This window comes from Rhinolophus hipposideros, assembly GCF_964194185.1.
Source record: "Rhinolophus hipposideros genome assembly, chromosome: 19".
Taxonomy (NCBI): domain Eukaryota; kingdom Metazoa; phylum Chordata; class Mammalia; order Chiroptera; family Rhinolophidae; genus Rhinolophus; species Rhinolophus hipposideros.
The window spans coordinates 6,387,804-6,407,820 of NC_138065.1; the positions used below are offsets into that span (position 1 = coordinate 6,387,804).

At 45.9% G+C, this 20,017-nt stretch overlaps 1 protein-coding gene across 1 annotated transcript in view; it reads left to right on the forward strand.

Annotated features, from left to right (window-relative positions):
* The first annotated feature begins 14,060 nt into the window (after positions 1-14,060).
* Positions 14,061-20,017, forward strand: part of NOTCH2 (notch receptor 2) — a 147,850-nt gene continuing 141,893 nt past the window's right edge. Inside the window, exon 1 of the mRNA XM_081026861.1 lies at positions 14,061-14,350. Coding sequence (XP_080882987.1) covers positions 14,287-14,350 — 64 coding nt within the window. The 5' untranslated portion in view covers positions 14,061-14,286. The remainder of the gene's footprint in view (positions 14,351-20,017) is intronic.

Genomic DNA, 20,017 nt, shown 5'->3' on the forward strand with positions numbered 1-20,017 from the left:
GATTTCTTTGTAGGAGGCATTCTCTGCTCGACCCAGTGGACCGATATTCTCCACGCCTCTGCCTGCCTTGAACCTTGCTCTCCTGTCTTCCACCCAACCTGCCTTCAGCTGCATTCTCTAACCTATGTCCTGCTTGGCTAACCTCTATGGCCAGCTGTCTGCCCTGACCCATACCAAGCCTCATCTAGACAAACTCCCATGCCTGCCACCTGTCTGGATTTTTTCCCAAATTGATTTCACCCAGCACCTAGGTCTGTGAGCTGCTTCTGTCATGTCCTAGGTCAGTCTGCTCGGGTCTAGTGAGACACACGTTCTCAGTAGGAGGGAGAATGGCTCTTGGGGGATGAAAAACAACTGAAGAGTTTAATGTAGAAAGTGCACATATACATACAGTACATAAACTGATACAACACGGTATTAAAATGTCACGGGGGAACCATGAAAAATATCTAAAAAGGCGCCTTGGGAGCACAACAATAGGGCAAAAAGGCTGAGAAACACTGTGATAGGTAATGAGATTGAAAGCCAAGTTACAAGGGGAACCATAGAAGAGTGGACGGTAGGGAGAGGAGGTAGCCATGGTTGGTTACTTGGCTGAGAAATAGATGATGGAGAAGAAGGTCAAAGTAGCAAACACACTTTGAGCAATTGTTTTGTGTTGTGAGCTGCATGAAACGCTTTCAGATTTGTGAGCAGAAAGCTTCTTATTTTAGTCTCCATGCACACGTTCCTTGCAAGGTCAACAGCGACGTTTTCCATTGAGATAGTAGCCCACATGTCTCCTCTCTGCTTCAGCAGTTTTTATGCTAATTATGGACTTGGAGGCAGCTCCTCATTCACATTTTGCAACATAAGAAAACGAAAAACACAGCCCAGCTTGTGTTTGCAGACGCTCCTTTCATGGCAGGCTTTCAACCGGTTGAGCAATTTAAAAGATGCAGTTGTAATCATGACTCACTCATTAAGATGCTCCAGGGAAACCTGAATCTCCATAACCTACTTTTGAAAAACGAGGCAAGGAAAATACAGGAGTGGTGATAATCCAAGGAAAAACAATTTAAGTCTTTGAACAATAGAGAGACTCTCCTTCCTTGACCTTGAGAAAGCCTACGACAAGGCAAAGTCTTCTCAAAGGAGGTGCCACAATCATTCGTGTCTAGATGCTTCTTCGGGAGTGTGACCTTTATTTGGCTCTTTGTTTTGACTTTTAAAATGCTCTTCTTTGTTCTCTCAGAGAATTCATGAAGAATCTTCCAGGAAGTCTTTGCATTTTTCTTAGTTAGATGGTCTATGCGGCATATTCATCTCCTGTACTTGACTCCTGAGTTTTCCTTCTCTCCCACTTTCCTACCTTGTCATGAGCGCTATAGCAGCGGTGACGCTGTTGGGGTGGAAAGCTGAGGGGGGAAGATGGATGAGCCACCATGTCCACTTTGAATCTCTAGCCAACTCTTGGCAGCTTATCCGTGGTAAATCTTGTTCTCAGCTTCTTGTTGACTTTATCACCCACTATGTGTGCTTAACTCTCTGATGGATGTTATCATTAGCTGTGTTTATTCACGATGCCAAGAGCACCAGTTGAACAGAGAAATAAATATTCAGGGAAACCTACTCGTTAAGTGTCAAGTTGACCAGAAAAAAAGAAACATCATTGTTTTATTAAGTTTGGCATTGTTTGGGGAATAATTATTTATGTTTAGTTAAACTGGTTGTGCGTGTCGTCACAGTCCTGTTCTTGCTTCCTGGTCATACTTGGCACTCCAGAGGGAACAGAAGAAATGAAGGCAAGAGTTTTAAAACACGGGTTCGAGTGGGAGTCTGAACCACGGGTAAACATGTGACCTTGGGGGATATGGAAGTCTCTCTGCTTAGGTGCACACAGCTGAGAGGGGTCATTGAGCACAGGAGAATAAAGACAAGAGACACTAGTGGGTAATTAGGCCACTTTTCTGGATCACGTTCACATTGTACTCTCAATATACTTTTTAAGTTATGTAAATTCTTGGACCATCAACCATACCCATTCCAGCGATTCTTTCCATATAGTGGATATTCCTAGGCTGCCCTGGAAATTGGGATGCCTTGAATTTAATCCCTGGTGTGTAATGCCATTGACTCTGTAACTTTCAGTTCTCCAAGATGGTATGACTAATGGAAACCATACAGGCTTTGGAATTATTACAACATGGGTTCAAATCCTACCTCTACCACTGATTAGCTCGTTGGCCTGGGATAAGCTATTTGGCATCTTTGAGTCTCAGTATCTTTATTTGTTAAATGGAGATAAAGAGGCCTACTTTGCAGGAATGTTATGAGGATCTAATGAGATCATGTGCAAAACACCCAGCACCTAGGAGTCACTAAATAAATGGCTGCTCTCTTAGGAACATCTGTACAGAGATGGGAAAAGGCTAGGTGACAAAAGGCATGGCATCCTGAGCTCATTAGCAGCCAGATGATTTCTTAACCTTACGATATCATTAGAGAATGAGGAGTATGCAGCCTGGCCACATTGAAATCCAGGCCTGTTTTATTTCTGCAATCAGAATGTGCGAGAGAGAGAGAGAGAGAGAGACTGAGAATAAGGAGAATGGAAAGGATTTGCTCTCCTTAAAGGGAGAGTCTGTCCAGCATTCCTTCAGCCATAGGAAAGGAATGAGAGGTAAATGGCTGCCTGCTGGTCATGTGCTTACCCAGCCAGGCAACCAAAGTATCTCCAGCTCACTCCCCACAGATGTTGCTCCTTAGTTCTGGGTGAGTCCCCTGGTGAGTATTTTGTCAAAAGCAAGAAAGGCAGCTGCATAACTGCCCAGTTCATGGAGCTAACGAATGGGTGTGTCATCAGAGAAAGAGAGAGTCATGGGAAATAAAAGCCTGTGGTTCATCGCTCTCAGTCAGGGAGTCAGGTGGCTGTGAGGTGGCACGTTTGACTTGTGCTCATTAACAGAGTTTCTCTTCATGGTCTCTCCCTCCTCTCTGCCTGCCTGCCCACTGCTGGGTTCCACTGGGTAGGCAGCACATGCCTACCCAAATCATTAATTATTTATTGTGTGTGTACCCAGCATTCATTCAACACACCTACATTCAACGTCTTCTATGAGAACAACAAAAATAATAAGATAGATGAGACGTAAAGTACAGCACAGGGAGTATAGTCAGTAATATTGTAATAACTATGGATGGTGCCAGATGGGTTCTAGACTTATCACGGTGATCACTTCGTCAAGTATATAAAAGTCTAATCACTGTGTTGTCCATCTGATACTAATATAATATTGTATGTCAGCTATAGTTTTAAAAAAATAAGACTCAGACTTGCAGTCAAGTAGGTTCCTAATACAGTAGTTACAGGTTCAACTAACTGTGAATGGTGTAGATAATATGTGAAAACCAACTGCAGAGGGGCTCAGGGAAAGGCACAGCACTGAGCAAGGCTTCACAGAGGAGGTGACATTTGATCTAGGACTTGAGCGAGGATTGCACAGGTCAAGGGCAAGAGGAGGCAGAGGAGAGGATGGAGTGAAGGCATGCCAGGCAAAGGAGAGCATGTATGTAGAGGTGAGGAGGACGTGAGCCCCCGGCAGACCTGGGATTGGCTGGTAGGCTGAGGTGCCTGGACCATAAGCTGTACAACACAGGGCGGCAGCAGGAGAGGAGGGAAAAGTGGCCAGAATGCCAATGATGTTTTTTTGTCCAGCCCATGAAATTTGAGCTCTCACCACAGGGACGAAGGAGCCTCTGGTGGGTATTAAGTAGAAAGGGACAGGATTGTGTTTGTATTTTGGACAGTATCATGGTCTTCAGTATAGTCGGTGGACTGAAAGAAGGTGAGACCGGCAGCTGGGAGACCAGTTTAAAAACCGTCAGTTGTGTGAAATGCTGCAAATGGGTCCAGGAGGATAAGGAGTGAGAAGGAGATGACTGGACTTGGCCGTTGAAGATCTTTGGTGACATCTAAAAGGAACTTCACTAGAACAATTCAAGCAGAAGCCAGGTTATTAAGCCAGCGGTCCTCAAAGTGTGGTCTTCCAATCAACAGCATCAGGGAACTTGCTAGAAATGCACATTACCCAGCCTCTGCCCAGATCCTACCCCAAAGCTCTTGGAGTGGTGTCCAGAAATTTGTGTTTTCAAATGCCCTCTGGGTCATTCTGATGCATGCTAAAGTTTGAGAGCCATTTGCCTAAACAAATGGTTCTCCATTTCTTCTTGAAACATTCCTTATTTAGGAACTCAACTCTTCCAGTAACTGAGCTATCTGGTATTCCCTAAGTAATCATTAATATTATGGTTTCTCAGACCTCTACGTATGTTGTTTCCTCTGTCAGTCATATGCTTGTCCCGACTCAGGAGATATATATAGTCTCTACCTGGCAACACTGAATTCATGGTTCAAGGCCTAATTTGTGTCACTTCCCAAGAAAGTCTTTCCGATTTGCCCAGAGAGCCCTTTTGTGGATATTTTTGCACATATTTCTATTGTGGCACTTATTTTGTTGCGTTGTTTGGTTTATTGCTTGTTTCCCCACTAGCTAGAAGCTCCTCAGGAGCAGGGACAGCCCTGTTCCTAACTATTTCCTCATTGTTTTCACATTGTAGATGTTCAATAATCGCAGGGAGAGGAAATTATAATGGGTTGAAGAATAAGAACGCACATGCAATAAAGCTGGAGGAAAATTGTTGGCTGAGGGGATTAAACCAGTAGAGAGGGAGAGATGAATGACCACACCAATGGGGGCAGATGGATAATGAATGGCAAAATGGTCTCGGAAAAGGCAGGAGGGATGAAATCAACAGTCAGTGCAGAAGGGTTTGCATGGGAATAAAGGAAAGACTTCTCTGAGAGACAAGGGCAGGAAGAAAAAGTGGGTGCACGAGAAATAAGTGGTGAGGCTGAGGGAGAGGGGTTGGAGGACTTCTTAGATGGCCTGCCAGTGTGGAAAGGGGAGGGCTCATGAAGGTTTTACAGGGGAGGTGACATTTGAGCTGGGAGTTGTCTTTAGTGAAGTGGGAAGTGAGGCCTTTTGCTGGGAAGGAAACAGAACAGAAAGAGGGAAAGAGGGCCTGAGGAGAATGGTAAAAAGTCTTGCACTTGCCATGAAGGCAGTGGTGGGGGATGGTAGTAAGATTAAAGAGCGGGGCAGGGGATTCTTTTGGGCTGATCCATTTCAGGTGCTGAAGGGCCCACTGCTTCCTTTGGCAATGGAAGCAGTACGGGAGGATTGTCGGCAGGGGCTGTCTCAGCAATTAGATGGTCAACTCTGGACACAGACCCCAATACAAATATGGAACGCAGAAACTAACAATGCTACATATGACCACTATGTAGCCACAAAGGAAAAGATTTATGATATCTGGATTTGCTGAGAAAGCGAGATAAAAACTGGGTCCAAGTCTTGGCAATCACCGTTTGAAACGTGCACATGAAGGAACAACTAAATAAAATACATCCAAATGTCATCAGTGGTGGTATTATAGGTGGTTTTCCTTTCATTTTGAAACACATATATTTTTTTTTATAATTTCAACCAAGATATGGCCATAAACGAAAATGGTTCTTTCCCCCACTTTCTTTGTCTTTTATTAGGTACACTAGAAGAGAGTATTTCAAAGTAAAAAGGTGTAATGTGGAACCATCTGCTGAGTCGTCTGACCTTCTCTCACATGGGGGAAAGAAGTAGGGAATGGAGTCCTTGAGTTACCCCAGGGTTGGAGGCTGACGAGCGAGGTTGGACATTGTGCAATAGGAGCACAAAGGAGGTATGTGACCAAGTCTTTGTCTCAACAAATTTGGAGACCAGGCTGGCGGGAAAATATGATAAGAGGACAGCTCATTCCGTGCTCATGTGGGTAGACTAAGAAATGGATGGGATTGGATCCCTGAGACAGAGACCTGTGGGGAGGCATGCGTACCATGCTGAGGTCAGCTGTGTGCCCCTGGAAGCAGTCAGATGGACCTGGGCCGTGCCCCTGCCTACAGCTGTGTGCTTTGGGGCAGCTTCTCGGGTTTCAGTTTGTCTGTGAAGTGGGGATAATAATACCCGCTCATAACCTGGTTGGAGCATGACAAACAATGAAGTAGGGACAGAGCTTAATCCCGTACCTGACACACAGTAAGCAGCCTGTAAATGTTTACGGCCATGATAATTATGAGTGGGATTATGGGTATTGTTATCCACACATATTGATGATGGATGGAACTCGCATAGACTGGAGGACTTTGAATTCTTCAGAGGGCCTGCAGGGAGGGGGCTGAGGACACTGAGGGCTGAGCCCTCTCACCGCTGTGGGTTCACCCCGGGTCTTCGGGGGGAAGAGGGAGATGTACAAGCAGGAACTCCACACTGCTTCTTCTTTTGCTACTTCTTGTGCTACTTCCCACTTCTAAACAGGTGCATGTCCCTTCAGGGCACCCTATCACCTTCCTCGCGCTCTTCTGGTTTTCTTCTCTTCAATTCTTCTTACTTCCTTTTTCTCCTCCAAACCCCCAGTGGTGGATGAGTAAGGAACTCTTGTACTCCCTTTTGCATGTTCCAAGTTTGCCTTTTTGAAACTTGGCGGTTGTCTCCTAAAGCCAGGAGTTCACATAAATCAGGCTCTGTCCATCCGATCCGTTCCTTTCCTTCTTTAAAAAATAACTGCCCCCCCCCCACCATTGTCTTGAGTAAATACTTTTAAAGGATACTCATCAGTAGACAGACAAGGATTCTGGACCATGAGAGATCCATTAAGGAAGGCTATTTTGAGGTATCTGTATCTTGCAAAAGAAACCAACAGGGGTGTGAACTGTCCACGAACCTCTTCCCAGAAGTGAGGTGTACTTTCCTGGACTCAGATATAGATATTAATTATAGATAGTAATGTGGGAAACATTCTCTGTCTTGCCAGCGTCTGTTCTTCTCGTCTTGCTGAGACTTTTAGTAATTGTGAGAAGAGGGAAGGAATCAAAGGTGTGACCGAAAAATGATTTGCCCCATGGTCTGAACAAGAGAATAACAGAGTAGTTATAGTCCCTGATTCTTAACAGGAATCAGAACGATTAAAAACAACAAAAAAAGTTGGTATCCAGGTCAGGCACAACCTGCAGCACTCCACTGCTGAGTTCCAATTTCACACTCCATTCCACAGTGACGAGTAATAACGATGTCCTTTCAGCTTTGTTGGAAACCCTATTTGTACATGTGCAAGGTCATTATCTTCAGCAGCAGATACCTGCTCTGAGCCCAGCAATTACCACCTCCATCCCTGCACACATTAGCACATATACACAACACTGATTTGTACTTTCCTATGAAATTACTCTTTCCCTTTTTAATTAGAATGTTTTCAGAAGCAAACCCTATCGTTAAGACCATGTGTGCTTCTGTTATAAATACCAGTTGCCAGCCATTAATTATCTCCTGATGAATTACTTTAGAAGGAGGGTGTGTGTGTGTGTGTTTTAGTGCTTGCTTTTAAAAATTGGGATTTCATTTGGAATTTCACATCATAAAGAAATGTTCCCTTTTCTTCGGCTCCAGGGGATTTGGATGGGATCTGCACTCAGACAGTATGAAGAATTTTTTTTCATACTTTAAGGTGGAAGCTTTTTGTATGCCTGGATCTCACTGCTCAAGAATGTCTTGGCTTATTGTGAGGGGAGAATATAAGAACATTGGGTAGAAACAATTGAATAGTCTCTGAGAACAAACACCTAAACATTTCAGAAATATCCAGAGTTGCATAACCATTTAGTGACTGAAGCCCTGCAGCTCATTCAATAATATTGTGGTTTGATAATTACAGAGTTGTGGATTGCTGCTGCTCTTGAATTGGGGAGATAAACCTGATCCGGTGTCCCAGCTCAGTCCTTTTCCACATCATATGTATGAAACGTATACACACATTTAGGAATTGAAGTGTAATACCTCCCAGCATAAAATAATGAAATGTTTAAGTCAGGCTATACTACAATGAGCATTCTTCTACTGTTTCCTGCTCATGGATAGCAGAGAGTTTTGGATTCCTAGTTCAGTTTTACAGGGAACATTCATCACATAGTACATGCACTGGAGAAGAGTTCATTATACACGGACAATCTTCAATTTTCCTCTCCTTGACATCCACCAAATGGAGATAATCACATTCCTAAAAGAGCAACAGTATGTCAAGAAGCCCCCATGACAATTTCTTATGTTGCTTTTACCCTTAATCAGAGCAGAGACAACTATGTCTCTGCTCCCTTGAAAGGGCCTGACTGGTTCCTAATTCGAAGAGCCAGTTTGAATCTGGAGATTGACTCGTGCCTTCTGGAACTCGTCCTCTGGTTGGCTGCACCTGATAGACCTCAACATATGCATTCACTCTGGGCTCTCTGGGAGGCAAAGAACCAGCTATGGTGGGTGGGGTTTACAACCACGAATAAGAGAGAGTTCCTTTGGTCACATTGTTTGTAGTCAAGGGGTGTGGGGACAGAGCCAGGAGTGCAGTTTCCAGGCTCTCGGCCTCATGTGGAAAGGTGTTCACTCATGTAGTAAATGGCCATCAACTGTGATCAGATGGCCATCAGCTGTGGCTAGTGGCCGTCAGCTGTAACCAGTGAGCCATTGGCCGCTAATATAACTGCCGTGGCTATGCTAGCAGCAAAAGGGGAACTAGCAAGAAGATGGTGGCTGAGCTAGCAAGAGTTGTCAAGTGAGGATGGTTGGCAGAGAGAGGTGGACGGCAGGTTGTGGCTAGTGTGGCTCCTGCTTCCTGTGTCTCCAACCCAGCCGCCGGCGAGACTATAGTGGTATGACTCCCCTATCTATGGCTCCATGGGTGTTCCTTTTAGGCCTCACCATGTCCTGCGTTCTTACGTGGGGAGCGGGACCAGAGACCCCGCATGCCACCCTGCATGACAAGGGGTATGGGCCACCTCGGTCCATTCAGATCTTGCAGGCTGGGGACAGGACAAAACGAAAGTGGCCTTAGCATTAACCACAGTGCTCTCCACTTTCCCATAGCCCTGTGCGTTATCTCTGTTGTAGTTATATTGTTTGTTTGTTGACCCCCACCCTCCACTGTGCACTGTGAGCTCCTGAAAATAAGAGCTGCAGCTGGTTCATGTCTGTATTGCCACAGAGTCAAGGGTGTGCTTTGCAGAGGGTAGACTCCCTCACAATTCCATGAAATCAAAGAATGCATTTCTAATGACAGTGGGTCAGCTTGTTCTGCACCAATATGGCAGTGATAAGAAGCTCGTGGACCTTTGCCCAGAGGTCCCTACACTAAAAATTGTCTCGGACGAGCGTCACTCTGTTGCAGAAAGAAACCGTGGAATGAGACTGAATCAGAAGTCAGACGTAGGGGGCCGACAGAGCTGAGACAGTTCTGTCACTAACTACTTATTCAACCTCAGGCAAGACACCTAAACTCGCAGTTTCCTCCTCTGGGAAATGGGGATAATAATGACTGGCTTGGCTATTTCCCACGATCGCTTTGAGAATCAAATGAGATAATAACTTAAAAGTGTTTTTTGGAAAGCCTAAAGCACGGCACAAATGGAAGGCATTATTTTGCAAAGAAACCTTTCTTTTCATTCCTGTTTCCCTGGACACTTCATCACACACCGCTGGGTTCCTGGGTTATGTGCTGAGACGTGTGGAGTAGCTCAACCTAGGCTTGATATGGACCCCAGAATCTGTTCTGCAACATCTATGGTGTTTACCTGATACATCCTGGAATGCTCCAGAACACCTGATCATTCTGGCACTCTCTCCAATTCACACGGCTATACATGCCCCTCATTCAACGTTTATTTGAAACACACATTGTTGTACACATATGTGCACTAACTACTGTGCTAGAAACTGAGGCAAAATAGACAAATAACACAGGCTTTCTGCCCTTAAGGGCTTTTACAGCCTCCTGGGTCTGAGAGAACAGACATGAGAACAAAGTAAGAGCCAATTCTGCGTTTGTTTGGGGGAGACAACTTTACATGGGAATTTTAATTAGTAAAGACATACATGCACATTTTCAGTGTCGACTACAACGAAAACGAGGGGTGGCCCTTATTCATGATTTTCTATTATTAATGGTCTGTAGATGTTAATGTGAGCTTGGAGATTGAGAAAACAATTTTTTTTTCAGATCAGGGAAGCTATGGAACTTGAAGAGCAATCACTGTAATTAGTTATAGGATTCCCTGGTAGTTTTCCGGCCAATTTCTCCTATAAAGTAGAACTTGCTTTGACTCCAAGCCGTGTCTGTGGGGAAAACCATTCCGCACTCCAGTTGAGCCGTTAAACTGCGGAGCACGTTTGGGGCTGAAATCTCCAGGCACATCCTGACTTTTCACGTCCTCAGCTGCTACTCCTGTTTTGAGACAGCAGCACAAGACCCCCTGGTTTCTGCTAGGGATCGGGGAACCAGTCACCTAAACGCACACAGTGGAATTTAGGCTTAGCTTGCGGGAGAGCTCAGTAGTAGGAAGCCTATTGCAACGCAGTTCCGTCCTTTAAATCAGTCAGGCTTCTCCAGCTCTCGCAAAAGCAGTCAGCAGCCACTGCTGCTACTCTCGAACCCAGTTTCCCTCTTCCAGCTACATCGATTTCTTATCTTGCCTGTTTATTTATCTACCAAACCTCCGTTTCCTTCTCCTGTGTTTTCTATATCCGGGAGTAGCTCACCAAGCCTCAGGATACGGAAGTCATTGCTGATGGCCCATCCACCTTTCCACTCTCATCGAAGCGGGTACTAACCTTAGGAGCCAATGCCCAGCTTTTCTGCATTCCCACAGCCCCTGCCTAAGTCCTTGCCTTCCCACTTTAGGGAACAGGCTCTGGTCACTATTGTTCACCAGCCTCTGTACTTGTTGCAAAGAAAGCGCTCTTTTAATTCCTGCTTCGGCAAGCACTTCATCACACATCCCTGGGTTATGTGTTGAGATGCGTGGGGTAGCTCAACCTAGGCTTGATATGGATCCTAGAACGTGCCTGGAAGAGTTTAGACCACTAAACATGAGCAGTCTCCTCTTCCTCTTTACCTGATTAATCTTTTGGTCCTCTAATTCTTAGACCAGCTGTTGAGACCTTCCCTGATTGCCCCTGGGCGGAGACAGGTCTCACAGTCCCTCAGCTGTCACACTGGGTCTTAATTGTTGGTTACTCATCTCTCTTGCTTTATCCCTCTGCTGCTCATACCGGAACTGGCCCATAGTAAATACTCATCCAAATGTCAGTTGACTTACGGGTTCTCAGCTCTTAGTCTTTGTCAATTCCAGTTTCTTCCCTTGATTTTCAGCTCCCCCTTGTTTTGTTTTCTTTTTTTACCAATTTATATCCATAGCTTCCTTCAAAACATATTTTTAAAAACACCTCCTCAGTCATAGCCTTCTCCTACTTCCCTTCATAACATTTTACTCTCCTTGTCCTTATGGGAATGTATGCGATAAGTTTAACATTATAACAAATCCTACAAAAGTTATTATACAAGTAACACAATGATGGCTTTCCTGAAAAGAGTCACCTTGAGAAAGTCCGCACCTATTGTCATAATAATGTCACAGCCACAGTCGTTTCTGGACCTGCTCTTTGGGGATGATGACATTTACATCCTTCTGAATATATCTCAATAGAGACAAATTTAATCTTTGTAGGTGGTTTTCAAAATTCATATACAGCCAAGTCACTGCGAACTACATTTAGTGAGGAAAGAGAACAATCAAGCTGGTAACTATCAGTCAGCAGCTAAAACGTAGTGTTATTATCTTTCTCTGAACATATTTGCACAAGGGAAATTCCAAAACAATTGGACTATGTTGTTTTGGAGAAGAATTTCTAGCATCCCAAGGTGACTAGTTTCACTAATAGCACTTTGCTTATCTATTATAAAGTGCTTATGAAAATCCGGTTTGGAATTTCAAAGGCCGCTGATCATACTGCTTTGTACTTGTTTAGTGCCATTTTACCTTCTAGTTCAACATCTATTATGTGATGGACTCTGGGAATGAATAAGGCCGTGGGCCTTACCCGTAAGGACCTCCTGATCTAGAGGAAAAGATAGAAATACAGACAGTCTTGTGTGAAAAATAGAGATGAGTGTCAGATAAAGAAGCAGTACAGTGGAGGGACTGTCTGTCAGGGGTAGGAATTGGTTACAAGGTCGGCAAAGCCTTCTCAGGACTGAAGGATAGATGATTAGAAGTTCACCAAGAGGAGGAGGGGAGGGGACTCCAAGTCATTCCAAGGGAACAGAAGGTACAGAGACTGAAAGAAGAAGATGTGTTTGGGGGGAAATCTCAACTCATTCAATACTGTTATTGTGTAAAGTTCACAATGGGGCAGAGAGGACAAGAGAGGGGGGCCAATGAAGTGAAGGCCTTGTATTGACCATTTTTAGAAGTTTGGACTTTGTCCTCTAGGAGCCAGGGAGAGGCTCTGTGGGTAGGATTTCCCTTCCTGACAGGATCATAAACCTTCCACATCCAATTAGTCACATTGGGTTGCCCCTCCCCCGTGTTTTTCTTTTTTTTTTTTCTTTCAAGATTGTCTCCAATCTATCCCTTCCTTTCTATTTTGACATCTAACTCATTAGTTCAGGCCTTCGTCACCCATGCCCGCCGGGACTGTTTCACAAACTTCTCACTAGCCCTTGGACTCCCATTCGTTCACCTTTTGCACCTGACAATTTTGCACAGGATTGTCAGAGCAACCTTCCTTTCCATCAAGTCTCACTCCTGTTCAGAAACCTTCAATGGTTTTTCTATGACCTGAGAGACAACTATCACCCCTTCCTACCCACCCCTCCCTTTTTCAGCTTGTCATTCAAGGTCCTGGTCCTGACCCCCTTTCCCTCCTTGACCCCTGTCACTGAGAATAGTGCTAGAATTCATCTACTTCTTCCCTTATCTGTACCCTTTTATGATGGCTCTCCTCTGGAATGCTATGCCCACACAAACTTTTTCTTGGATTTATTTCAACTCTTTTCTTACAAAACACAAGCCCACTTGTACCCCTACCTGATTCCGTCCCTCACTCTCCTGCGCTGGAAGTCACCGCTATTCTGGTTATATTCTTTTACTATATACTGTGTGCTGTGCACCCATAAATAATATATGGCATTGTTTTGAAATATAAATAGACATACATGGTATACTTTATATCTCCTTGTGCAACTAGTTTTTCCACTACCATTTTATGTTTAAAATTTATTTCTATTGGCGTATATGAACACGATCTTTCAATTGCTGTGTATTTTATTTTCTAAATATACTATACATTATCCATCCATTCCTCTACGGGTGGGCATTTCGGTTGTTTCCCATTTGGGGTATTGCCAACAATGTTACAATGACTATCCTTAGCTGCTCTCCTCGTCCTTACAAATTTTACCAACCTTTCGAAATCCTGCTCTCATCCCATGAAAGCCTACCCACAGCAGCAACGTCTAAAATCCTCAAAAGTAGCTTGAGCACCATGAGGCTTTAGTACCATTCCAACTGTGCCCAGCCAAGTAAGGCGCTTAAGAAATATTTGCTAAACGAGTGAATGAATGCGTGAAGAATGAATGCATGAATGAATGAATGAATGAAGGAAGGAAGGAAGGAGGCAGCACAACCCAGCTGATGGCTCTGTGCATTTTAAACGGGCTTTGGCGCCTGAGCCCCCATTTCCTCTTTGACAGCACTGGCCGTCTCCCGCTTTCCTCCAGCCAACCCGGGGCGTGTGGGTGGGTGTGTGGGTGTGCGTGGGTGTGAGTGTGTGACGGGGGCGACTCCTCGCTCCCTGGATGAGTGCAAGTTCACGACCTCAGTGCCCGTAGGTCTGGAGTTGGGCGCCGTCACCCCCACCCCGTGGGCACGGGCCGGCCCAGCCGGGCGCTCCAGCGCCGAAGGCGTTAAGGCGCGTGGGGCCCGGCGCGGGTCGGGGCCGCGGGGTCTGAGGCTCGTCGTGGATCCCTCCGCGCGCGGCTCGGCCGGGCCGGCGCTTCTTCCTGCGGGAAACCCCTGGGTGGCGGCGGGGCCGGCCGGGCGACAGGGGCGGGGCGTGCGGTGGGCGGAGGCGGCCGGGCGGAAGGACACACGGGGCTGCACACTCGGGAAAGTTAGAGCCCAACTTCGGGCGGCGGCTGAGGCGGCGTCCCGAGCGCGGCGGCCCGGGTGCGGGGAGTGCAGCCGTCAGGCCTGAGCTGCGGGGCCGGCGCGAGGCCCTGAGCCCCCGGAGCGGGCGCAGGAGACGAGAAAGTGGGGGCTCCTCTGTGGGGACCCACTCTCCATGTGGATCTGCCCCGGCGGCGGCGGAGGAGGAGGAGGCGACCGAGAAGATGCCCGCCCTGCACTTCGCTCGGCTGTGGGTGCTGCTGGTGTTCGCGGTGTGCCGCGCGCGTGGTGAGTATCGGGCCCGGGGTGCTGTCCCCGCGCCCTGGTCGCGCCCCGCCGCCCCCGCCCGGCCCTCGGGGGGCGCCCGCTCCCCCCCTTGGGTCCCCTCCGAGCTGCGAGAAGGCCGGGCTCTGCCGCCGGCGCGGATGGAGGCCACTTGGTTCCAGAAAGTTTGGGCATCGCGGGGGCCCCCTGAGCGCGCCCCTTCCCCCGCGCGCCCCGCCGCCGCCTGCGCCCCTCGGCCCGGGGCCCCATGCGCGCCTCCTTGGCCCAGGAAGGCCGGGCAGCGAGGCTCCGAAACTCCCCTTCTTGGGCGCCGGAGTTCTAGGAGTCGGGCAGCCTTGCCCTTTTGGTTCCGCGTTTCCTGGGGTTGAAGGGGAACCGAGGGCGGGCGGCCGGCGACACCCCCCGCGGGCCGCCGGCCGCAGAGGGGCCGAGCGAAGGAATGCCAGGTCCTGGCGAGGGGATCGGCGCGGCAGGGCCTCCCGGCCCAACGGCTTGCACCTTCACAGCCAGCAGTAGCTGTGCCAAAGGGGAGGCACACGGTCCGGGTGGGTGGGGTTGCTTTGGAGGGGGCCGGGGGTTCGCGGGGCGCCTGAGCCTGACACCCCGAATCCACGGTCGGGACGAATGCGATGTGTTGCACGGAGTCTTTGAAAGGTGGAGGCAGGAACAGTAGGAGAACTGGTGGGGCTGCATGCTGGGCCACATGATTTAAAAATCTCAACTGCTGTTATTCTTTCCGAGGCGCGCAGCTCGGGCGCTGTTTCGGTCTGTGTCCAGCCCCAGGAATGCGGTGTGACGATCACCGACTCCTCTAACCTGGCAGCAGGATTTGCTGCTCTTTTGGCAGGTTGGGGGTGGGGCATAGGTGGGTGAGGAAAAGTGGAGACGGTCATTCAAAGTGCTGCCTTAGCAGGCCTGTTTCTGGTTGGATATGAGCGACAATTTCTGAACACGGCTGGACCGAGGGAAGGAAATGCAATGACGTCTTACCCATCCCACCCACAATTTCAGATTCCAAGTTTCTTCCGACCGTTTAGTGGAAAGCGCTTGGGTTTTGGACCTTTATAATCCTGGGTTCAAATCCAGCTCTGCTCTATGAACGCCCCAATAAAATGGGAATGAAATTACCCAGGTAATAGGATTAATCAAGAGAATGGTGTATTAAACCCATGGCAGTCAAAAGGTATTCCGAAAGGGCAGGGCTGGGTTTTGTTTTTTTCTGAATCTCTGCTTCCAGTGGGAAGATAGCTTGTGTCTGTTTGTTGAGCACCAAGGGGCCCGCCCCTGTTTTACCTAGCCTAACCTGAAGGAGCATTTTACTTTGACCAAAAAACTGGTACATGAGCTATGTCTCTTTACAAAGAAAAGGTTAAGAGGATGATGAGCTTCAGAAAAATTTACTCTTTGTTCACTTTCAACAGGTGGAGGACCTGCCCATCATCGATGTTTGAAAGAGAACAAGGTTATTTATCACCGTGCTGGGTTGTTCAGCACCCACGACCGTGTTTCCCCGGAAAATAAGACCTAGCCGGACAATCAGCTCTAATGCGTCTTTTGGAGCAAAAATTAATATAAGACCCAGTCTTATAGTAAAATAAGAGCTGATTGTCTGGCTAGGTCTTATTTTCCGGGAAACACAGTAGGTCCTTCTTGGGAAGTTCAAATTCCATACACCTCTAGGTCCCTAAGAATTTCAGAAGTGGGCCAGGGGCTGTGTGCTGATGATCGAAACTGTTGTTTCAGAAGCATTTAACAAAGCACATAAATGTTGTTTTTGCCTTTCCTTTTTCTTTGAGTGGAAAGCTTTAGTATAAGTCAAGATTTAGGATAGAGAGGAGTATAAACAACGGGTTAGTTTGAGAGTTACAATCCTTGGTCTACCACTAACTTGTTTTAGTATTTACGAAAAGTTATTTAGCTCAACCTTCATGATTTGTAGGCATCTCACCTACGGAATAGAAATAAAGAAGCAACCTGCTTCAGAGAGTTGGAGGGAATAAGAAATATGATTGCAGAGATTTGCAAAATTAAGTGTGAAATGGTGACGGATGTCAGGCTTCTCTCATTCTAGAACCTCAGTGTGTAGAAAGACATCCTTTTTTAGACTTCTGCACTGATGAGGTATTGCTATGACTGACTAATTTTTAGGTGGACAAATTGAGTGTTAAGTCAATTAGTTCAAAGGACAAGATTTAAATATTTTGATCTTTAGGCAGGTGTTCTTCAGGTGCTAAACGGCAATAGAAGAGAGATTAGAAACCTATTTCTTAGTACAAATCTTAAAACTTTTTCAGTGTCTGGCAGGGAAGCCTTCTTCAATCTTCTTAATCTTCTACTATCATTTGTGTTTTGCCAAGATACCAATTGTAACACACCCGTCCCAACTTTTGAGTGTTCCTGCTTTTGGCTTTTTGGCTTTTTTTGTGGCCAATTGTTAATTTAAACATCACTGAGTTCCTAAAGTAAAGAGGTGTCCACCCATCTGTCTGATTGTCTAAACAGCTATCCAAGACCACCCTTTTCTCCTTGTTTTCTTTTGCTGTGCCATGTGAAGTGACTCCCTGGTTTTACAGCCTGCTAGATAATTTCTCAGCCACATTCTTCCCTTGCTTAAAAAAAAAATCACAAAGAGTAATTGTTGTGTGTGTTGTTTTTTTTTTTTTTCCAGATGGAGATGAAATTCATCCCCAAACTATTTTCCTTTATCTTTCTTCTTGTTCTTTCTATATTATTATTCGTTTTGGGGGTGGGGAGAGAGGGATAGGAAAGAGAGGGATTATTTCTAGTCTCTCTTTTCTGTTTCCTGATGTTTTGGTTTTTAAAAATATTTACTCACATCTCCTTGGCAGCTGTCAGCCCCATTCCCACTCTGCTGCCTCTTCTGTAGGATTCTTGTGGCATGGAGGAGGAACTTCTGGTTCACCTGAACTGTAGTTGCTGACTTCGGGACCTTTAGAAAAATGTTTAAATTCAGTGGGATATGCTTGGGTGCTTCAGAGCAGCATTACAATACATTTTAAAAATATCATACCCACAGAAATTCTATTTTGCCCACAGAATTTGCATTGATCTAGTTCCCACTCTCTGATGCCATTCTTAGTGGTCTCCCTTCTTGTCCTGTCCACTGTGAGAGAACAGAGCTGCACATCCTGGCTGCCTCAAAACCAGCTGGGGTGATTCTGGGAGCCAACACCCAGGGATTCTGATGCTGTCGGTTTGAGCATCTGTATTTTTCAAGGTTTACAGGCGATTCTGATGCAGTAAGTTGGTTGGAACCTACTGACAGTTCATGACTCTGCCTTCAGGTGTGAGTATGGGGCCTTTCCTTCTTAATTTTAATAATTTCCAGAATGAACCTAACCTTAGTCAGCCATTCCAGGGTGGAACCCTCTGTTGAACATAAAAGCTATAGAGTATAATGCCATTTCTTCTCATTCACCTGGCACAATAGATCCCCATTGTCTCTTTAGGAAGACTTCACGTATTTGAATAATACGATTATAAATCCTCCACCCCTTTTGCTTCTCTGTTATCTCTTTTTCTTCAAGCTTTATATACAGAGGGCGCCAAAAGAAATGTATACACATTTTAAGAAAGGAGAAAACGGTATTAAAATTGTAATACTCAATATATACCGATAACAAAAGATGAATACAAGTCATGTGTATACATTTTTTGGCACCCCCGGTATATATATATATATATCTCCTTAACGGTTTTAGAGCAAAAAATTCTAAGCCACAATTTGGATGAGCATATAATAGGAGATTTTACATTATTCAGATATTGTGTTTATACTCTTTATTTAAGTGCTTCCTTTCTTGAGATTTCTATCTGCTGTCACAACTTAAACATTTCATTTTTCTCCCACCCTTTCCAGATTCTCCTCCTCTCTTCTTCCCTTTCGCTGCAAGTGACATGACATCAAAAGGATTTTGTTTTCTTCTGCTTTTCTCCATCAGTCTGCCGCCTGCATGATAGTTTGGAAAGAGTAGGAGCTAGAAGAGCAGAGTTCCCCTCCAGGTCTCTAATTAGTCTTGTGACTTTGTGGGAAGGATACTGTCCTGTTTTGGTCCTCTTCAGACTCCCTGAGCCAATTTACAGAGTTGATGCGAGAATCTCTCTCTTTTGGTCCTCAGTCCCATGCCTCATCCCCTCTCCACACCACTTCCATCTCTTGTGCAAATGAGCTCATGTACACAAAACACTTAGAACATTCTCCAGTGCTTATCGTGAATCTGTGCTTGAGGGAAAGAATTGTGTCTCCACACCTGTACCTAGCATGGTAGCTTGGAATCTAGCAGGCTGTCAATAACTATTTGTTCAATGGAACAATTGCTTTTAGTTATTTTCTTGTTTGGTGCTGCTGTGGCACTTTGAGACAATTTTCAGAGGAGTATTTGCAAGAGTCGGTGCCTAGCTTACGTTTGGGGAAAAACCAAATTTTTCCCTTCCCTAGATGTTTCATTTAAACTTGCTATTTTGAACTTCTCTCTCTCCCCTGTAGTTTCTTCTCTCTTTTTCTGATAACTTCTGCAATTCATAAAGGTCACTTTGACTTTGGAATTTTGCCCCACAGGCCCTGGCACCCACCCCTTGCCTCTCACTTTGGTTGCCTCTACAGCTTCCTTTATTACTAGGCCAGCCATTTCTATTATTTTGCCCAGAGTTGCCATCCCTGAGTGTAGTTTGGTCATTTTCTGAACTGTTGGCATAGTATTTTTAAATTTTTGAAGTTAGAGTTAACTAAGTTTATGTTCGTGTAGGTAAGTTTTTTGAGTTGTGTTTTTTTTTTTTTTTTCATTGTGAGCTGGGTATTGCCAACTTGTACCAGCCTGAGAGAACATGCACATTTGGTAAAATTTGTTTTGTTCTGTTTTTCCCCCCCACCAAGAAAGTTCCCTGAAAACCACTACCACCAACAAAAGCTCCGAAGATGAGACTTGATCAATAAATGTCTGAGTGAGCCGGGTAGTGTGTGCAACACGATTCACTCCTTGAGGGCAGGGACTGTGTCACACGCAGCTCTTCTCTGGCCAGCAACACTCATCTGGCTCAACAGGCAGAATCAGCCAAGTGGCAGGTCTTGGTCTCAGTACCTGTGACTCCCGCTCTGTCCTCTCCACCTTCGGGCGTGCTGGAGGGAAGGCTGATGATGAGTCAGGGGTGTGTCTTTATGCTCCTTTCTCCTTTGAAGAGAAAAGATCAGTTGAAAGCTGACCCCACCTACAGACTTTTATGCTATCTCTTTTTCTTAATTAATGGGTAGCTGGACTTTTCCTCTTTGTGGATTTGTGGATTGGCTGGCACTTTAAAACTCATCTGATCTTTCTACCCATCCCATGGTGGATGTGACCCTCTTACAACATCCTGGTGAAGAGGTAGCCTGCCTTCTCTCTGCTTGAACACCTCTTATGATACACAGCTCTCTGCCTCGGGGGGCAGGTAGTACATCCGGAGACAGCTCGAATTCTTAGAAGGATCTTCTTTTCAGCTGTACTCTGTCTTCTTATGACTGACTTGCCCCCATTGGCGTGTTCTCAGGAATTTGCCTCATAAAGTCCTGACCCCGGGTGGGTGACAGAATCCCAAAGCGGGACCCTTTACTGAATTGACACCTACCCCTCCATTAAAGGAGCTTAACCCACCGAGGAGCATGAAGACGATCCA